This window comes from Schistosoma haematobium, chromosome 4 (genome assembly GCF_000699445.3).
Source record: "Schistosoma haematobium chromosome 4, whole genome shotgun sequence".
In the NCBI taxonomy this organism is placed as follows: Eukaryota; Metazoa; Platyhelminthes; class Trematoda; order Strigeidida; family Schistosomatidae; genus Schistosoma; species Schistosoma haematobium.
The window spans coordinates 20,603,940-20,626,236 of record NC_067199.1 but is presented as its reverse complement, the minus strand read 5'-3'; the positions used below and the strand labels follow the sequence as shown (position 1 = coordinate 20,626,236).

At 31.0% G+C, this 22,297-nt stretch overlaps 1 protein-coding gene across 2 annotated transcripts; it reads right to left on the bottom strand.

The window, feature by feature from the left end:
- Positions 1-1,236: 1,236 nt before the first annotated feature.
- Positions 1,237-7,649, bottom strand: MS3_00007616 (uncharacterized protein; the record flags this gene model as incomplete). 2 transcript variants are annotated; one of them, XM_012940174.2, is made up of 3 exons in its annotated part: positions 1,237-1,830; positions 4,912-5,136; positions 7,617-7,649. In XM_012940174.2, the coding sequence occupies 3 exons, from the start codon at positions 7,647-7,649 to the stop codon at positions 1,735-1,737; spliced, it is 354 nt and encodes a 117-aa protein (XP_012795628.1). In that variant the 3' UTR covers positions 1,237-1,734. The 2 variants fall into 2 exon arrangements, with proteins under 2 accessions (XP_012795628.1, XP_051066478.1); XM_051215934.1 differs by lacking the exon at positions 7,617-7,649 and adding an exon at positions 5,914-6,089.
- Between the last annotated feature and the right edge of the window lie 14,648 nt (positions 7,650-22,297).

Genomic DNA, 22,297 nt, shown 5'->3' with positions numbered 1-22,297 from the left:
GGTCACACTGTAGTTGTTCATTTGAAATAATATTTCGTAACGTAGAGGGAGGAGCAATCTATTAGCTATTTTCGAATAGTGCTTGGTCAAAAATATTGTTCATTTACAATTAGCTATTTGTGAGCGTCAAATCTAAGAAGTATTCGGACCGCTTTACAGACGGTTAAAATGAATTAGTCTTTCTCTTATCGAAATTTGCTGATCAACATAAAAGGCATAACCACTTAATCATTGAAGTTCGTATTTTACCGGCAGTTTATTGGTTAGTGATGCTACGTTTCTAGCCGTTTCTCTTGTGATAATTATTGCCGAATAATATTCTTTCCTATTGCTTACTGTTGTATTTGTAGGAACAAATTAATTACCTGGGCGCTTCGGCCTTATATGCATTATGGAATAAAAGTAAGGAGTAATCACAGAGCTAGAGTGAAACCCCTGGAAGTTTAACGCTATTTAATTCTAGATATTCCTTTAATAAGTCTAAGAATCGATAAAATAGCCCGCTATTTAGTAAGATTTTTCAACAAGTAACAGTATTACTAACGTTTTGTTTCATCTTCGTGGACGACTGTTCTGTCAAATCCAATGAGATCGTAAAACTATGGAATGCCATTGAGATAAAACAGAATTATGATTTAACCCCTAAGTATATACCTTCACGAGTCTTCTTCGACATCAAACGACAAGAAAAGTTCTTAGCGCTGAAAAAAGCAGTACTGTTATTAGAACAACTCATCCTCTGTTATAATGGCTTTCATTATCCAACTTATCGAATATTTCAGTTGCTTCTCGGCAATTGATATCACTCTTAATCCTTGGTCGATTTCATCCAATATTCACCATCTTAAAGAATATTAAAATTTCTCAAGATAAGGTGAAACATCTATTGAGTGAAACATTTTTAAAATAAATTTTACTTTACTATGGAAACTATCTTAAGAATAATCTGATTTGTAAACCTCTGAATTCGCGGGGGTGTGTTTGAACAATGAATATAAGTAATTATAAATTCCCTTTTTTCATTTATACTAAGATCAATATGTTACAGGATAACTTTTATCGAGAAGTATATACGTAATTTCAATAGTTGAGATCATGAGTCAATTGAAGCTAGACCACCATGGAAAAGCTGGGAGCACTGGACGGCCGTTTCGTCATATTGTGGGGCTCTTCAACAACGCGCATCCACGAAGTATATATGTAATAAAATTTAGGAAAACATTTAAAAATCCTTGATTTTTTTCACTAGTATCATTTTTTATGGAAAGAATCCATAAATCATTATCAGACATTTATTTGGAAAAAATATACTACGGTAAGTCAGAAAATATGTTTTTTATATACAATGAAAATATACATAAAGTTTGTATCTGGTCCTAGCTGTTTCGGTGCCTCATTAAAAATCAACTTTTAGGTTTGTTGTTAATTAGAAGCACTATTAGATTCATACGCATATCTCAGTAGCATAATTCACGATTTGATGATTAACGAATCAAGTTTCCAACTGTTTGAAAAATCTCCCATGTATACAGTATCTAGGCTTCTCATGTGTACAAATTTAACATGGCTTGATATTCCATTTCATTAATAAATTCTGAATCTGACAATTCGGAGATTGTTTTCATCTTGCTGAATAAATTCCTTTTGGTTAAGTGGATAAGAGTAGACATCTGATATCTGATTGTTAGTTTAAATAATAAAATCTGTGTAATGTCATCCAGGTGACGTACTATTTTAACTGATTCTTCGATAGAACAAGTAGGCTATAACCAGTACAGGTGTAGCATAGTAAAATAAACGAATAGCTTCACCTTTTGAATTGAATCCAATCTGTAAGAAAAGCAAACAACAGGTCATTATTCATCAACTTTAGCTATCAAGCAGTTTGTTACATGAGAAGTTTAAATATGACTAAATCTATTTGAAATCCAATAATCTGATCATCTTATAGTTGAATTCCTGAGTCGATTGAAGCCAGACCACCGTGGAAAACCTGAAAGCACTGGACGGCTGTTTCGTCCTAGTATGGGACTCCCCAGCAGTGCATATCCACAACCCCGCCCCGCGAGAACCCGTGAGTCTCGCTTGCGAACGCTTAACCTCTAGACCACTGATTATTGTTTATTCTTTCGTTTTGTTTACTTCTAAAAACTGGAAATAAGACGTTTGATTTTTTTAAACATTATAGATTGCTATTGTCTTTCTTCATTTATTTTTCTCCCTAAGTTAAAGTTTTTCTTTTTTTGATGATATTAAGCCTGACTTAATACTATAAGGAAAAAAAGGAATCATTGTCAAAACTAGAAATGATAACTAACTTTAGCTCACTTAGTAAAAAATAGATGGAGTTCCAAAACTAGATTAATAAGTTCTTATTTGTTCTTAAGGGTTATTTGAATCTTCTGGTGTTACGAACTGTGGGATAGTCGTTCTTGAGCAGAACATCTTTGAGCAGATACATAAAGTAGCAACGTTTTTATTTAATGATATAACAATTATCGATTAACCACAGATAAGTAAAATTACTAATCATGAGATCAACTATCACTGAATCCCAAAGATTATAACTAATCAATTAACTGAACACTAGTTAAATTATAGAAATTTATATGATATTCAAAAGAATTTGAACACCCAGAATAGTTTACACTCGACATTATTTTCATTACATGTTTTAGATAGACTTAGAAATAGGAATATAATAAATTGTAAGTGAAGCTTTTTATTAAGTATTGATATAGTCTAGACTACTCTAAGATGTTTTGATGAATAAAATTAAAGTTTAACTATCAGCAGGGTGCATTGTTTCATTACATAAACTTTGAGAGTAACTATTCCGTGGGCAAACAAATCAATTATTAAAATAATTTCGATTTGACTTTAAGCGTATTTTATCATTACAAGCTACATAACATTAACATTGTATTAAAATTTTATTTTATAGTAAGATTTGATTTTTGGATAAGATTTTTATTCTCATATGTAGAAGTTAGGGGATCATGCAAATCCCAGTTACATGCTGAGTAAAAATATAAACTCATATACAGTTTATTTAATTAGTTTACTGAATTCTCAAGTGTCTACATAATGGTAGAAACTATGTTCTGACAGCCTACTGTTAGCTACCATGTTAATTACATATATTTTTAAATAAAAAAATCAACCAGAAATTAAGATTTTTTATTCAGACATAAGATTTCTGACAAACTGATTGTATGAATTTAAAATTGATTTCATTCAATAATCTAATACACAATTCTTATTGTTTCTTGTACCTTGTTGATATTTCATTCACTTTACAATTCATGTGAAAATGTATTTATGTTTAATTATCAGAATGGGGATTTGTAGAGAGTATAGTAATTTTAATAGTTGAATTCATGAGTCGATCTAAGCTAGACCACCATTGAAACTCTGAAAGGATTGGTCAGCTATTTCTTTCTAGTATGGGACTTCTCAAAAGTGCACATCCACGGTCCCGAACACAAGACCTTCGGCCTCGCATGTGAACACTTGACCTCTAGACCACTAATCTGGCACCTCAGACAATGGATGAAGGGTTGAGTCATATCATGAATCGATTGAAGTCAGACATTAACACCGCTGGATGCCGGCTCAAAATCAATTATTGTATGTCATCTTCACGAATTTTTTTAGTATTTTGTGTAGACACATTTCTATTGAACTAATGAATCAGTCATTTATCCATTCATCTAGTTGATTTTTTAGTTTTCCATGTACAGATGTTCTTAACAAGTATATATGTGGTCAGATTCTTTGAAATACAGTGTACTAACATCTCACATAGTTCTGATAATCTTCATCTTAATAGATTATTCAAAAATACCAAAATAAGGTTTGTAAGACATGATTGATTTTATGCTAATTCCAGTTAAATGGACATTAGAATGGATAGTGATGACATGAACTAAATGAAGTTGACTGTCATGAATCACTAAAGCATTATTATAACACGTGCAGTTAATTTTGTCACAGACTAACAGGATCACGGAAGTATTAAACAGTTGTTTCGCACTAGTTTGTGAATCTTCAGTAGTCTACATATGTTAGCCCACTTTAGATTGAACCTTTAGGTTCACATTTTCTCCGGAAGCATGATATCTTTTAGATAATTGAGTCAGAATCTGGTAGTCTATCTTTCTAGTTTTAGTTAATTCGGCAACATTGGACAACGGTCATTTAGTAGTATTACTGACTGAACTCTATAGTTTGTGGCTTTTCAAAAACATTTCTTGACGTAATTAAGAAGCTATTGACTAGGAAATACAAACTAATCACAAACATAAAGAATTTGTGAAAACAGGTCATCATTGAAACTAGTCTTATTCATAGTGTTATATCTGCTGATGAACCACTGAAAATCTTGGATTGCTGGTTTATAATGGTTCGATCTTCACAATCCAGCCTTCAATAGCAATATTGTATGTGATAAAATGTACTTTCAAAACGGGCCATTTGGCTATATGAATCATTAAACCCCAATACATACAGCTCAGAAAAAATCAGTTATTTTTTAAACAGGGTAGCTAACCTGATGAATTTAGCTCAAAGGACAAGGTTTGAGAATATTTGTATCTAGTACAGTTAAATAAAAATATTGATAACTGACCGTACAGTTTGTGTCAAAGTAAAATAAATATACATTCTAGGCTAAATGGATTACGATAGATGTACTATTAAAATCAAAGGTGAGCAATGTAATGAAACCATGAAAAATTTTGATAACTATTGGGTAATCGATGGATAAATTGTGAGTTATTTAGCTAAACATTCTACTTTTATTTAGTGGGTTATATTTTCAATCAGTATATAGTCAAAACATTAGATTAACTTCCATAATTGGATGAAAAAACATTAACAGTATTATTTATGTAAACCACATCAACTTACTTTACAACTCAGATAATCAGAATGTTGGAATGTCCCAGGTGAATTTGAAAATGTTTTCATCACGGCCAATTCGTTTGAAGAGGATAGACTATCAAGAGGATACGAAAATCTTCCATTAATTTCATCTCCTATATCAGCCAATTCCTTTGCCAAGGCATTAACCAGACTCCATTTACGCTCAATTTTGTATGATGTGGAAGTTGTACTAATCTTGTGTTCCATTCTCTGTAAATTAAAAGAAAGTAGTTTGGATAAAACTTACTCATGCAAAATTACTTCAATATTAAAATATTACAAGTTACCGAAAAGAAAGACTGTTTAAATGTGTTTATCCAAAGGAAAGTTTTATCGAAATATATATTTTTTTGTAAAAGCAGCCAAAAATACGCAAAAAATTCTGGTGAAGTGGTCTTATGGATTTATCATACCTATCAGCATAGTTTAAACATGAGTGCTGGGAAATGTATAGATACAGAGTTAAATAAATGAGTTCCATATAGCCCTTGTGTTTTACATTTGATCCATCAATAAAATAATTAGGACAAACCATTATCTTGTTAGTAATATAAGATTAACAGATGGTCAACCGAGAGATAAAAGTTAGTTTTATCCAAAACATTTGAGTAAAACAGATCAGACAAATTTGTTAACCCAGTAATTTTATTGGATCTAGTTCGTCAGAGGAAGAATTGAGTGCAATGTTATTGTCAACTTGTCAAACTTTATTGAGTGTGACATACAATGTTTGGAGTATTATTTCAGAATTCACTTCTTAGTTAGTGGGAGTAAACTTAATTAAAAACATCACCACCACTTAGTTGTAGAAGAGATGTTGTTAGCCAGGAAATTCTGTTGTTACTAATAGCGTTCGAAACCTGATAGACTCAATAACCTATATGTCGGTATCCCAGTATACCTTATATAAAAACGACTGTGTCCTATCATTTATAATAAGCAATTAAAATATTTTATACTAAAAAGCATAAAATGAATGTGTTATACTTTAATTTACAAAGTTTCATGATGCTCAATAATCATAGCTGGAAGCGATGAATGTAAAAACAGTAGTCCACTGTCATAGTCTCTGTACATTTTTATTAATCCATTTCTAAATTATTCCAGTTGTCAATTGTGTATTATTAAAGCAGTCTACATCACAAGATCCAAACTTATTAAATTCCAAACATTTATTCATATATTCAACCACTAATATTCATTTTAAAGTGACTAAATGAACAAATGACCAGTATATTAAATTTTTCCTTCACCTAATCTCCCTTCAGTAATACGATCTAAAAAGATCAGGGATGAAAATTTTTCAGTCTTTCGATTGATTAGCCAGACAAAAACCTCATTTTATTGGTCAAAAATGATCCAAGGTCAAATGGTACAGGCTATGACAGTGTATATGGATCAAGAGTCAAATAAGGTCAATTTTCAGCCTAACCTAGCAATGGGATATCATGATCTAAAATGAACAGTCATAAAAATGAGAAACATTGTCTATGTCTAATTGGTGAAAATAACAACGAAAATGACACAAAATATTTGGTCAATGCAGTCATTAAAACTTATTAAGTGACTGGACAGTTAATCGATTTACCCGCCCAATATATATATATATATATATATATATATATATATTGATCTGTTCATATAATGTTAAATAATTGATCAATAAACTAATGTGTTGTCATGGTATCGGTCCAATTTAACACAAACAAAAATGTCAGCAAAATAGTTAGTAACCTTGAATTTATAAAAATCGATTGAGATAATTAAGTAAATATAATTTGAAAAAATTAGTCACTAGACTACTTGTTCTCCCAAAATCTTATGTAATTCAATTATAATCAGAGAGGGGTCTTGTGGATATTATAATAATCTAATAGTTGGAGTCATAAGTCAATTGAAGCTAGACCACCATGGAAAACTTGGAAGCACTGGACGACTGTTTCGTCCTAGTATGGGACTCCAGTAATTAGCTATAGAATCTTACAAAATGTGGATCGATTTTTATTTCTCTTTCTTCAAATATGTGCTATCAGAGTAGATAATTTTTCGAATGTTGAGTTAAACATTGTGTTCAATTTGTTTGTTTGTATCGAAGATTTATGGATTTGAAGTAATGTATGTGGTAATTAGGTATATTTATTTATTTCGTATCCCATTACTTAGTCTGGTTTTCTGGAATGAAATATTGTCTTTTAACCATTCGTAGTGGTAAGTTTGATTGATTGCTAAACTCTGCGGAATCTAATTTTGTCATTACTGTCGAAACTGTCTTTTTACTAAGAAAACCTAAATTTTTGAATAATTATCAGGATTAGAATCCAAGACATGATATTCATGCTATTAAGGATTAGCCGAGAAGTTGTTCAAGCAGAGACCTATAACTATATCCGAGACGAAGCATCCATTCGGAGATCCAATACACCAAATGTTATCTATTAAATCCTAACCTCATTGAAAATTTTTACGAATGACAACAATGTTAATGCTATCCGTTTTATTGCGATCATACGAAATTCATTTGATATCATACATAACGTCGTATAATTAGATATCTGGGAAAGTTTTTTGACGAAGCGCATAAATGACACAAAGTTTAAAACTATTGATTCTACTGTTTGAATAATCAAGCAAACTGAATCTACATCTTATAAACAATGATCTCTTAGATCGATGAACAATGTAATACTTACTAAGGTATCGATGTGTAACTGTAAGATATCCATCTTAGAGTTACTGTTTAGTTAAAAGATTATTATTTATTAATTATTAAATACAAATAGCTCAGTAATTATTTATTTTCAATATAAACCTTTATTTCTACACTGAATACTATAAAGGAGCCGAATTTCATTCAGAATTAACAGTTTAACTTATCACTTAAAATAACATATATTTTAATAGAATTATACAACTTACGTGATTTTTTAGCAGAATTTACCTATAATATATTACAAGAATTAAACTGATGCCTTTTATATGAAATTATTTGTTGCCTCCTTTTATTAAGATGCTTCTGTCTATAAAACTAAAATGAGTAGATGTAAACCTAACGGTATGTTGGTTTAAATCAACAAATAAGGTTACAAGGTGGTGAACAACAAAAAATATTCTATTAACCGACTGTATGTTGTTAATAGTTATTAGTAATGTCTGAAATTTGTAAATCAGGGTGAAAAAAATTTTTTCGGAACATAATTATATTAATAATATGTGGCAATAAACTAGATAACAAATTCTCATCAAAATGAATGAGTTAGGATAGAGACTTACTTACAAACTTAAGTAGTAAATGTTTTGATTGGTTAGTTATAAACTTGCGATTTTTACACAATTGGGTTAGAAGGTCAATAAAATTTGCGGCTTCTGTTAAATTTTTCATTTACAGTAAGGGGTGATATAAATGAGGTAGAGGATTTAACTATCTGAGTCTTTTTATTGTGAAATGTTGGTTTATGTCAAATTTTGTTTGTTTTGTGTACCCTTCTTTCTTCCCCTTCTGTAACATCTCATAGTAATAATAATAATAATAATAATAATAGTTTGGTGCATCCATTCAGAAAGTAGAACTGTCCATTTAACACAACGTTATCATGATTGTATTTCTAAGGGGCAGTTTTCTTTTTGTAGAAAGACCGTATACTGTTGAAATTTTAAAAAGTAAACAAACTTCATAGTACTTTAACCATTTACTCAGTTTATAATTTCTAGATTTCCTGTTATCGAAGGTAAATTATTGCAACAATACTATTTGCATAAATCTTAACTTACATACAGATTTTCCCTGCACTTAGTTAGGATGTGTACAGGTTTTTGTAACGTATTTGTCCAAATATTGTCAGAATGTATTTAATATTTCTGCAGAACTGTGTAATTGCATTGAATTATGCAAATGGATTAGTTAATAATGGTATTTTATATGACAATTTAATTTTAGTGGTGTTGAATTCCCCAAGCTAGAGGGTTTAAATGATGAGCATTCATTGCTATTCTGATTAACATCTTCAGAGTCTGCTTCATTCAAAGGAGAGCAGTCCAGTTATTTCACAAGTGTTATATTGGTTTATTTCTATGGTTATTTTAACTAGTAGTATAGGGATCTGAGTATGCTACACTAGGATTGTGATACATATAGATTGTGAAAATAGAGAAAATGTAAATAAATATAATTTCTATCTTCAAAAATTGGTTTATATAATATTTATTTTAAGCCTATTTTCATACGAACACATTCATTGTTTTGTTAATTTCAGGTCTTTGTATTGTTTTGACTATTCACAGTCTCAAGAGATTGACATTTATTTGATATTCCATTTAGTCATGCCTTTGTAAATAATCGTTTTCGTGATGTAGCACTTATAAATAATCTTTTTGCTCCTAACTGTGAAATTATAATCCACCTAAAGTAATGAGTATTTTCTTTAATTATCCTATATGAGAATGTGACGTATATAAACAATTTGACAATATGTAGTACACATTAGTTTTAAACTATAAAGTTTACGATCATTTTATTGATAATTGCGGACATGAACTGTAAAATGAAGATCCAGGAAACAGGCTGAAGTAGTCGAGCTTTAAAAATACAGAAAGTTATTTTATAAATATTCAGAATATTTGTTTTCTTCTAAGAGTACTGAAACCCGTGTCATTTATAAATCCTTTTATTTCTATCAGATGGGTTTTGTGGATATTAATCAACATATGCTCACTAGTAATTGGCTTCAATAAGTATTTACTGGAGTTCTAATGAGAAGCAGTGACCAATGGAGTTCAATCGGGTTTGTTGTGAGATAGTAACTCACTGATGACAATGGTGGATGTATCGCTCAATTTCGTGTATTAGTTAAAGTTAGACATTAACACCGTTGGATACCGGCTCAGTGGTCTAGTTGTTAAGTGCTCGCGCGCGAAACCAATAGGCCCTGGGTTCGAATCTCGCAGGGGACGAGGCTGTGGATTCACACTGTTGAGTCCCACAATAGGACGAAAGGGCAGTCCAGAGATTCCAGGTTTTCCATGGTGGTCTAGCTTCAACTGACTAATGATCTTAACCATTTTATTTCTCTATAAAAAGTACAAAAGTTCGTTATTTTTTTCTCTGTTTGCAAACTCTTCTCAACGAACTTAAAATATTATCAAGGTCACCTTTGAAATATATACAATGAGTACACATTGACTACATAAAACCATAAACTTTAGTTCTCATTTAGTGATATTAACACCTGGAAATTATTAAAATATCGAGAGAGAGAGAGAGAGAAACACAGACTTGTTAATGTTATTATCACCTTTATAGCATTAAAGTTCAGTTTTATCTTTTATGAGAATTATATATTATCTTTGTCGAACTGTGTGACTGATTAACTAACCATCATTACACAAAGGTTTAGACAAATGAAGTTTTCAAATGGCCCGCATCAGTTTTTCTAAAGAAAAACAATTTAGATGTATTTATTTTACAAATAAATAAATAGTTGAATGAATTAAATAAAGAGTTGCTAAAAGTAACATTTATATATACTACTTATTATTTTGTTATTATGTCATTATTCAATGGACTTTATTATTTCGAAAAGAAATCGCTATTTATTAAAAGTCATTTAATTGAACATCTTTAAATAAACATTTGAAATTATACGCTTCAATTAATGTACTCTAACAAATTAATGTTAAATTTTATTGAAATTTTGGTTACTGAGACGATTACATGTTATTTCAGTATTAAAAACCAGAATGGATATTAATTTCCATACATAATAATTAACTTAGTTGTTATGTGAAAAAATGATGTAATAAACAATTTTAATTAGATTGTCTGAAATAAATTTTAGTATTGAATTCACTAACTAGGAAGGAGTTAATAAATTAAATTTAAAAGAAATATTAATCGATGGTTTTAAATTGAGTACTTCCAGCCTCTAAAAGTTAGATATAGTGCACAACAATACTTAGTTCTAAGACTAGTGGTCGCCTTACAACTTACTTGATATAAATCACTCAACACTGAGAAACAGACATGAGATAAAAAAAATTAGTGTGAAGACTCTAGTCCTACGGGAAGCCAATGGTAGTTTCAACAACTTAATAATTACTTATTCATCTGTATCTCTGGATGATACAAGTATGAATTTCACTAAGAGCTTCAATTTCCTTTAAAAACTCGGTTGTGTTTAAATAACGGGTATTCAATAGCACGTAACCTAGTTCTAGAGTTTTCTGTCGATTTTCATTAACCACTAAACCACGAAAACAATATAGTTGCATGATTTGTACCAGAGATCGGACATCAGCTAATACGGTCGCATTTTCATTACACCCAGTCATGTAACTGCCTGCATTTACAGCCCTGTTTTCATCCCGATATCGATTGGGCTGAATTAGGTAAGTGGAATAGTTTATTGGTTGGGAGTTAGAATCCCGAAGACAATAGTAGCTGGTAAATTCAAATAATAGGCTACGGCTAATAATTTCTGGGTACGTAAGTGTCCAATTAAAGGAACATGTAATAGAAATTACACAAGATCCTCAGCTTAGAGTAAATGATATTGGTTAATTGATTCAGATGTTTGGTCAAATAATTGAGTAGTAAATTGTCTTAAAGCTGAAGACAGTTAGTCCCTTTAATAAATTTGTATAATGTAATAAGAAGTCAACTGTGGTATGTTAGAACAGTACATTTCGAACAATCTGACCACAAATATATTTGTTAAGAACATTTATATGTAAAAAAACAAAAGGTCAACTAGACAAATGGAAGAAAAGGAAAAATTGAAATAATGTAAAAAACTGTGAGACTCATCATGTTGGATAATAAAACTATATTACCAGGGTGTTTTGGGTAAGAACAAATTATTTCTGAATACATAATCGAGGTTTGAATTTTTGCTTGATGACTTTTACAATTCAGTCATCAAATGAGTGATATTTTTTAAATATTTCTAAAGACTAAAACTACTGCAATATTTCAAGGAATAACTGGTTACTGTCCTGAGAAATTTTGTCTAAATTTGGACGAGTAGTTTTACAAGTCAGATGTCAAGTCTATGAAAGACATAAAACCTAAAGAATATACAAAGATCTCCATCATATTCTATTCTGTATTTTAATTTACACAGATATGAACTTATATGTAGAGAAAAGTCACAATAAGTTATTAAGTGTGGTTAAACATACAATCAAATAATTGAATCATTTGAATATCTATTTAAGTCTATTACGAAACATAAATTGCAAAGTCATCACTGAATCCACTTGGTGTTGTTTGTATGTATCTTCCCATTGCTGTTTAGGACTGCAATTGATCAGTCTCTTATTGGCATATGCACATACTCTGCGGATTGCCTCGTTATTGCCTCAAGTCACAAACTTCATGAGCGAAGATGGATAGTAGCTAGTAGTGGAATCCAGGACGGGCGTTTCGTCCTACGTGGGACTCGTCAGATGGATGTATCCCCATTTCCGAGTTGTTGTTCACTCTGGGACTCGAGCCCAGTACCGTTCGCTTCAAACGCCATCGCGTTATCCACTTATCTACTGAGTCTTGATAGTCACTTGCTTGTGTAATGGGGTGAAGTTGAAATTCATTTGATGTTGTTTGCTTGTATCATCATAGAATCAATTTCAAAATGGCCTATTTAATTATGTATAGAAATAAATTTCACTGTTTTTGAAGTCCTATTTATTTAGTTAGATTTTTCAACTTTTGATGTAATAATTCAATGTTTGGCTATATCGTTTGAAAAGAGTAATTTAACATATCACATAATCTTTCTAAACTTTGTTTCCTCAACACATCTCTTATTATTATTATTAGTGGCTTTATTAAGCACAAAGTACTTCAACAAGTTTCTTTTTCTTATTTCTCGACCGATCCTGACGATAAATATTGAGTGATGGCCAGTTAGATGTTAACAGTTCAGGAATCGACATCTGAATAATGTATATTCTTTTCAATGAATATTGCAAGCAACCAAGATTTCTCTGAGTAGGCTGTTTTGTAAGTTGTACAGCAAAATGTAGTAAACTTTTCACAAACGCACATGAATAAGTTATGAGACTGGTAGGCATAATGATATTTTCAAACAAACAAGAAAACATATAACTTGTTGAATTATCCAGATGACAGGAACAGCTAGCCCAGATGTTCAAACAGGCTGCTTTGAGATCTATTGAATGTTTTAAATAATTCCCAATATAATAAAAAAGGAATGAGTTAACTATCATATGTTTATTTCTTTTTTAAAAAAATGATATAGTTACTATGATATTTATAATTGGTTTATAAAATAATGAAATTTCACTCAATTACTACTGTCTAGTTAAATAGTAGTAAATAGTTAACTAGACGGGAAGAAATTCTGATTTCATTATGAACAGTTAATTTCAGACATTTAAAAGAGTCCATAATCAAATGAACCGTATAATACAACCTTTATTAATTAAGATAATGTTTTTATAATTTAAACTAAAACCTAGTATTTAGTTAATCATGAAGAAATAATAATAGTTATCTTCTATATTAATATATGGTAATATCAACAATTTGTATATATTACACATAGTTATTATTATAAATGTATATGTTATTAAATTAACACTGCAGGAGGTTGATTCAATGCACTTTTGAGTGGTAGAAACCAGCAAATTAAATCGGAAATAATATATAGTACATTTATTATAAAATAACTATAGAAGAAAATGAAATATTGAAACATTGAAGCGTATAATCACAGTGGAGATTCATTCTATTATCATTATTATCAATGAATAAACTATATGGTTAAATAATTAAACCTTTTGAAATTTAACCTTTTAACTTTTGATTATACCTATTTTTTTTTTGTTTTAATCTGATACGGATGTATGTGAACTTGTATGTACTATTAAATGTGTAATTGTGTTATATGAATTAAACGAAATTTAGTTGCTTTGTATCGTGTAATTATGTTTATGAATAGACAGGAAATCTTTTTTTTCTTTATTATATTAATTGTTTATGTGACTAAGATGGTGTTATTTAATTTAAAAATTTACAAGTCTCTCAGACAGTAAATGAATAGTTATGAGGGTCTGTTGAATAATTAATACAAAAAGTATAACTTTTGGTTCAGCATTTTAGTTAAATATCATTATGTACAAGTTATTGAGACATTAGTTTAGTTGATTTATTCTAAGATTCAAAGGATAATACTGCGTTCTCTAATCTTCAATAGTGAATAAAATATAATAGGTAAGTTATGAAATGAGTAAAAATAAAGTTAATGACTAACAAATTGTTCAGTAATTAGAGAAATGAAAGCTTCTTTCTAAATTTTAACGCAACCATTCCGATGCCGACTGTGAGAGTATCAACGTCATTCTTTAACAGATTGAAATCATGAGTCAGTTGAAGCTAGACCACCATGGAAAACCTGGAAGCACTGGACAGCCGTTTCGTCTTAGTATGGGACTCCTCAGCAATGCGCATCCACGATCCCGCACCCCACGGGATTCGAACCCAGGACCTACTGGCTTCGCGCGTGAGCACTTAACCATTAGACCACTGAGCCGGCATCCGATGGTGTTAATGTCTAACTTCAAACAATCCACGAAGTTGCGCCACCGTATACCATTGTCTTCAGTGAGCTGATATCTCACAACAGACCTGGTTGAACTCCACTGGTAACGGCTTCCTGTTGGATGCCGGCTCAGTGGTCTAATGGTTAAGTGCTCGCGCGCGAAGCCAGTAGGTCCTGGGTTCGAATCCCGTGGGGTGCGGGGTCGTGGATGCGCATTGCTGAGGAGTCCCATACTGAGACGAAACGGCTGTCCAGTGCTTCCAGGTTTTCCATGGTGGTCTAGCTTCAACTGACTCATGATTTCAATCTGTGAAAATTTCTAAAAATCTCCACAAACCCCTTCTGATAGTAATTCTTTTAACCAGTTGCATCAAATAACTCGCTCTTATTTATAGTAGGGTTAGCTTTTACAATCATTAACTACATTAAGTCAAAATGTTTGGTATCAACTTTTAGTAGGAAGTAGTTAATATATTTTCCAGAGAGCGGTACATGGGATGCTTTGAGTGACTTCTTTGATTAAGTTGTCCAAATTTCATTAGTTAAATAGCACTTAGAACGAAGGTGAAAGACGAGTAGGTAATTGGTAAGTGGATAAAATTACTCTTAAAAAGTGATTGCTGTTCGGTAATCAAGTTATGCCCCAATATTTGTGTACTGCTATTCTATAAAGAATAATATCATGAGGCTTAAAAAGTCTGTCAGTGAATAAAGAAGCAACAGCTAAGTGATAATTAAATACTTAAAATGGAGAGAAAATCAACATCAAATTTTTCTGACAGTTTCCTCCCACCACCTAAAACCAGAAAAATTACACCGCAATAATAAGTCACTGAGATTAGTGTACTTATAACTACCCGATTAATATAATTCGGTCAGCATCAAGGAGCAGACATGTGACATAAATTAGTGTAAATAGTCTCTTTCCTACAGGGAGTCGATTGTTGTTTCAAAAAGTAAAGTTCCTTAGACTCTCTATATAAGCCAAGATTCACAACATATGCCTTTCAGATAATAAATATGATGAGTAAGAAACACATTACGTCAAACTGGTTATTTTTCTTCAATGCAATTGACCGTTTTGATTCAATTAAGTGTAGAATCAAGCCTTTGTCTAAGGCAAAAAATCAGAGCGATGTTGTTTTACTTTCAGTTTTCATTTAGTTGTGTTCATTCTATGATGAACATTTCTTTCAAATGAAAAAGTTTATCGGAACTTTCGTACTATAAGTAATATATTTCATTAGAAAATAATGGATTACCAAATTATGAAATTTAAAAGCATATCAAACAAGGAAGGTTTTTTAGTGAGAAGCAGTGACCAATGGAGTTCAAATGGGTCAGTTGTGAGATAATAATTCACTGAAGACAATGGTGGATGTGTCGCTCTACTTCGTCGATCGGTCGAATTTAGATATTAACACCACTGGATGCCGGCTCAGTGGTCTAGAGGTTAAGCGCTCGCGCACTAGACCGATCGGTTCTGAGTTCGAATCTCGCAGGGGGCGAGGTCGTGGATGCTCACTGATGAGGAGTCCCACAATAGAGCGAAACGGCTGTTCAGGGCTTTCAGGTTTTCCATGGTGGGCTAGCTTCAACTGACTCATGATCTCAACTATTAAAATTACTATAATATCCACAAAACCCCTCCTAATACTAAACAAGAAAGTGCTAAATTCTAAATGATCTACTAAACCCATAAAAATATGGTATTTTTCAGTTACTCAGTTTCAGAGGTAAATAAATTTCAGCTTAATCACCAATAACATATAATAAAGTTTCCATCAAAATCCACTACAATGAAAATAGATATACTTATTTGTAATCAGTAATGTTTGGAGTTTGTATGCCGTTTGATGAACTTTTATTTAACTTCTAAAGCACTAGAAAGGTTTATATGATTGTTTTGAAAACAACACAATACTAACCTACCCGACAATCTAAATAAAAAAATTATACTGAATAACAAATTTATATTCCCATGGGAAGTTTTAATGTCTGGATTTTCTTCTATTTAAGCTTGCATTCAAAGTACATTGCCTGACCTTTTATATATATATATAGTTCTATCAACATTACTGCTCACCTAAAAAAAAGATTTTATTTGCGTGATTTATTTGGTAATGTGTATAGGATGTTTCTACGTCAAGGCTTACGAAGTACCCCATAGTTTAAAGGATGTAATGTCAACTCATCATTCATGAGTTACTTACAATTTTGAGTAGTCGATTTCGAAGCAATTCATGGGTGAATAATTGGTCATTTTCGCTTGAAAATACATTTTACGGAATTAATTAAACTAGAAACCTTGTTTTGTTTGATTTTAAGTTTTAATTTAAGCCTTACGAAAATAAATGACTCCAACAGCAAATCTGTTCACAGATATTTTACTAAATAGGAAATTTTAGGACAGGATAAAACATGTTTCAATTTAGTGTGACATTTCTTCAGTGTAACATGAGGAATTCGTTTTGGATTAATTCAGTGGGAAGTGTATTTTGTATTCTCACTATTTAGGTTATGTATGATAATCACTGATTTATCTCAAATGCTAGAAAAATTTGGACGTAAATTAGTGTGTTTCGTTAATAGATTGTTGTAATATATTCGGAGAGTAAAGAAAATCTGCATCTGCTAACAGTTTTATTTTTTTCCTTCATCGTGTAAATCTCATTTTCCCCGTTTCAAATCCAGTTCTTGCAGTTATAACACTAATAAATCCAGAGAACGCTATATCTATTTTGTCCTATTTTTGTGTTGCGTATCCAAAAGCATATATTAGATCAAACCTAGAACTTTTACATCTCCAGTTGACTATGATTGTTTACTTAAGTTACTAACAGCTAAACAACATGTACACAGGTTTATCAAATTGAGGTATCAGAAATTTAAGATTTGCTTCATGAAGCAGCAGTTATAAACAAGTGACATTTCTTTATATTGATATAGTATAAATAAATGGATTTTAAATGATATTCTGTATCATAGATTTCACATAAGTTTATCTAAAATACTATATTGTTATGACTATTTGATCAAAAATGTTAAATATTTATTACCATAGTGACCAGGCAGTCAAAATTGAAGTCATCTAGCAATATTTCATACACATAGTTCCCTTTATTATCTTAAATAGAGCAAGAACAAAGATTGATGCAGAATAATATGAATTCCTTTTGTTTCGTTAGGTTCTCATCAGCTGCTTACAACCCAAAATATTTGAAAATCAGAGTTATTACAGATAAGAGGGTGATTAAGGATGAATATACGTATCATGATGTAGCGAAAATTCCGATAGAGTTTTGTGATTAAGTAGACAATATAGATCTTTAGAATGAGTCTTAAAAAAGTTTTCAAAGAATAACTTAATTGGAACTATTAGTATAAGGATTGTGGAGATTATTAAGCTTTTGATTGAGATCATGAACCGATTGATGTTAGACCACTGTTGATAACCTGGAAGCACTGGATAACCGTTTCGTCCTATTGTGAGACTCCTCAGCAGTGCGCATCCACAATCCCACTCGCGGGATTCGAACCAAAGGCCTTCAGTCTCGCGTGCAAACGCTTGACCTACCGGACCATTGTGCCGGCATCCAGTGGTGTTAGTGTCTCACATCAACCAATTCACGAAATTGCGCGACCATCTTCCATTGTACTGAGGTAGATAACTGCCTCAATCAGAAAACTTAATTGAAACTTTCCATTCAGTAAGTGTAATACACATGGAATAATTTTCTATGTGATTACCAAATGTCATTGCAACATCTGTTGTTTTCATTAAAGGTTCTTTCATAATAGAAAAAGAACTCAAACTATGAGATGGTGGAGAAGATTTGTAGCGCAGGTGAATAATTTTGGTGGAGTTTTGTTCTCTGAGCTGGATGGTTTAGTCCAGCTCCACGACGAAACCATCCAGCTCAGAAAACAAAACTCCATCAAAACACAAACTATACTAGAATAAGGTAAGAAAACATTTAAAATTTCTATATAGGGAACTTTGTAAACTGAAAACTATGCTATAATCTAAATTATTTGTTAAAGGAAGACAAAGAAACAATTTTCGTCTATAAATTTTGATCATGGCATAGTTACCAACATCTATTCACATTTCAATAATACAATGAACAATTAGTAAAGAGTCGAATATACAAAAAGAAATTAACACTTGAAGGGTAAATAACAATAACAACACATTCATACACTTATTAGCATAACCACTTTAAGAGGAATGAAAATAAATCTTTATATTTATAACAAAGAAGGCAATTGTGTCTTTTTCTTTTTTGCTATGATAATCAAGGCTTTCTTGTATTCTATTTAATTTATGAAAAAATGTTTTGCATAAGAATCAATCAGTTACTGTGACTTCATTCCTTGTGTGTGTGTGTTTAGCTCTTTCCAATGAGTACACAATAGAATTTTTCATCTAACATATCAAATATCATTTCTTTTAGCATAGTAACAAAAAAAACAAAACGATGCTTTTAAAGATATTTTGAGAAGAATATAAAGACTTGAAAGTAGGTAAAACGTTATGAAAGTTGGATATATTTAGTTTTTGGAAGTGTGAACATAAATAATCATAATAATTTTCACACCAAATAATTAGAGTTTGGTTATCCTATGAATTGCCATTTGTTAATAAATGGTTTATTTTGATAAATCTCTGAAGTACATTTTATTTAAGCTTTCAAGTTGAAGAAGAGTATTTCAGAAATACTAGATCTTGAATTCATTACAAATTTAAAAATCAATCATGATATATGATTATAATCTTCTATTTATGTATACTACTTTCGAGCATGAAGTGTAATCTAAGTAGTACAATTGAACTTTTGTTTGTTAAACTATTGATTTGGATAAATTTTCATATGAAACAAATATGAAATTATTATCATGACCCAGTACCTACATGATATAATTGGTATTAATTTACAGACAATAAAGTATTCAAAAATTTATGGCTTTTGTAGTTGAAATAATTGAAAAATAAAAGAATAACGTCAGTCGCACTGCTACTGTTGTCTATATTGTAGTAATATATATTGATATTGAATAGTCATTCGGTTACGTACACATAGTTAATGTTAAACAATTCACAAATATGCTATCGTCCAAGTTGTAATAAATCACATTACTAAAAACTGAAAGGAAATTAACATAATGAAGTTTAAAAGAAATGAAATTCAAACATGTGATATACACTTCAATAGAATTGATGAAAATGAAGAATATAAAGAATGTATATAAACGACTATAATGATTCCAACTAAAGAAAATATAAATTTTATATTTCCCATAATTAGTTTAAGTAATTATGATGGTTATTATGGCTCAGTGGTCCAGAGGTTAAGTGTTCGCTCACTAGAACGATAGGTTCTGGGTTCGGATCTCATGAGGCGGGATTGTGGATGTGCACTTCTGAGGATTCCCACAATAGGATGAAACAGCCGTTCAGTGCTTTCAGGCTTTCCATGGTGGTCTAACTTCAATTAACTCATGATCTCAACTGTTGTAATTATGATGAGGTTAAAAAGTAGATTTATGCATAGAAAAAAATTTTCCTCTTACTAATCAAGTGATCAGAAATAAAAATTTATTTATATACATAATCATTGTTTATAATCAATTTACTCTAAGTTTAATTTATTTAACTTCTTTATAGGATGAAAGTGACTTCCTATAAAAGTAGATTGAGGGCTGTGAAAATTTTGCTCTTATCGTTTTAGAAAAGTATGATGACATTTATCAAACTGCTTTACTATGTATGTGATAGAGAAATGGACTAATTGAAACTAATTTATTATAGTCACTGTGCAAATGAGGCTGACTTTAAAAAAAAATCATCATGTTAAAGATAATTAACATACGTAGCATAAATAGAATAGATGAAATGTAGCTAGTAGCGAAATCCATTTATGTCTATATAAATCTGTGTCATAATGGTTGTATCGTGGCAATCGGTATAGGATGCACATATGTCAACTAAGACTGATTAAATTTCAGTCAAAATAACAACAACGGAATAATCCAATTCATTACAAATTAAATTATAAATAACATATATTTTAGAAATCAATTTACTTAACAGTATATATGCACAGTTATGGAATAGTAACGGTTTCCTGTTTTAATTGAATGTATTCCGTAATTTATTATAAAGCCTGTTCAATATGAGTTAGCATTATAGGATTTTATTAGTTTCTGTAAATTGACGTACAGTTTTACAAAGAATTTCATGAATTCCTTACACGGATTCACAATTTATCAGAATCTTGATAATTTTAGAGTAAGAATTGAATGTAGCTACTATGGGATTCAGCATTTTATACTATTTAGGTCGCATCATTATTTTATATAATCTTATGGATATCACAACACTCATTTAATTTCTATCAGTACATATTATGTGAAAAATAAGTCATTCTAATAGTTGAATTCAGGGATAAATCTAAGCTAGACTACTATTGAAAACCTGGAGGCACTGGACCACCATCTCGTCATAGTATGGGACTCCTCAGCGGTGTGCACCTACAGTTCCGCCCACGAGACTTGGATTCAGAACCTTCAGTCTTGCGCGCAAACGCTCAACATCTAGATCACTAAATCGGGATCCAATGGTGTTAATATCTTACTTAGAGTCTCGCGTACGGAATCATGGATGCACCCTGTTGAGAAGTCCCATACTAGAACGAAACAGCCTTCCAATGCTTTCAGGTTTCCAACAGTGGTCTAGCTTAGACTGACTCATGAATCCAACTACTAAAATTACTACTATCTCCACAAATTCCCATTCTGAAAAATAAGTGTTCAATAGATAATTACGATAACTTATACTAAAATGTTATATTACATCGAATATCAATGTTTAATCTGACAGTAATTAAAATTCGATAATATCGGAATGTATGTTGCTACAATTAGAATATGCGTCGTGAAATATTTTTAGTTTTCATATTAAAATAATCCATAAACAACAACAATGTTAGACACTAACACCATTGGATCCCAGCATAGTGGTCCAGTAGGTTAAGCGTTTGCGCGCGAGATCGTGGATACGCACTTCTGAGGAGTCGCACAATAGGACGAAACGGTTGTCCAGTGCTTCCAGGTTTTCAGCAGTGGTCCATTATCAATCGGTTCATGATCTCAATCAAAGTTGGAATATATTTATTCACCATTACACTTCACTATCTTTAATTCCATATGAAAATCAATACGTTATTTGTAACGATATGACTGTTCTATGGATAAAATTTGTGTTCATTCTAAGATAAATAAACTATAAATCTTAAATTACTTAATACTTATTTTATGGACATAAACAAAACATTTACCCTTATTTACAATTATTAATACACCATGTACATTTAGATAATCAAATTTAATGAGAAAAGAAAAAATAAATAAATGAAATAAACTAAGTAAATGTAATTCTCTTTGTAATTGAACTAAAGCTGCTTTATTTACATAAAAGTAACTTTGTTTTTTTTGTTGTTGATAAAACAAAAACTTTGAATCATATGTGAGACGAAATGATTAAGTTTGAAATATAATATTAAAACAAAACATATATTATTTTGACAGATTAATAACAACGCAAACAATTATGTTTAATATGAGAAGGAATTTTGTGGATATTATAGTAAGTTTGGTAGTTAAGATCATGAGTCAATTGAAACTAGACTACCATGGAAGGAATGAAAGCACTCGACGGCCGTTCCCTACTATTATGGGACTCATCAGCAGTGCGCATCCACAATCCCTTCTCATACTAATCAACATATACTCACTAGTAACTGGCTTCAATA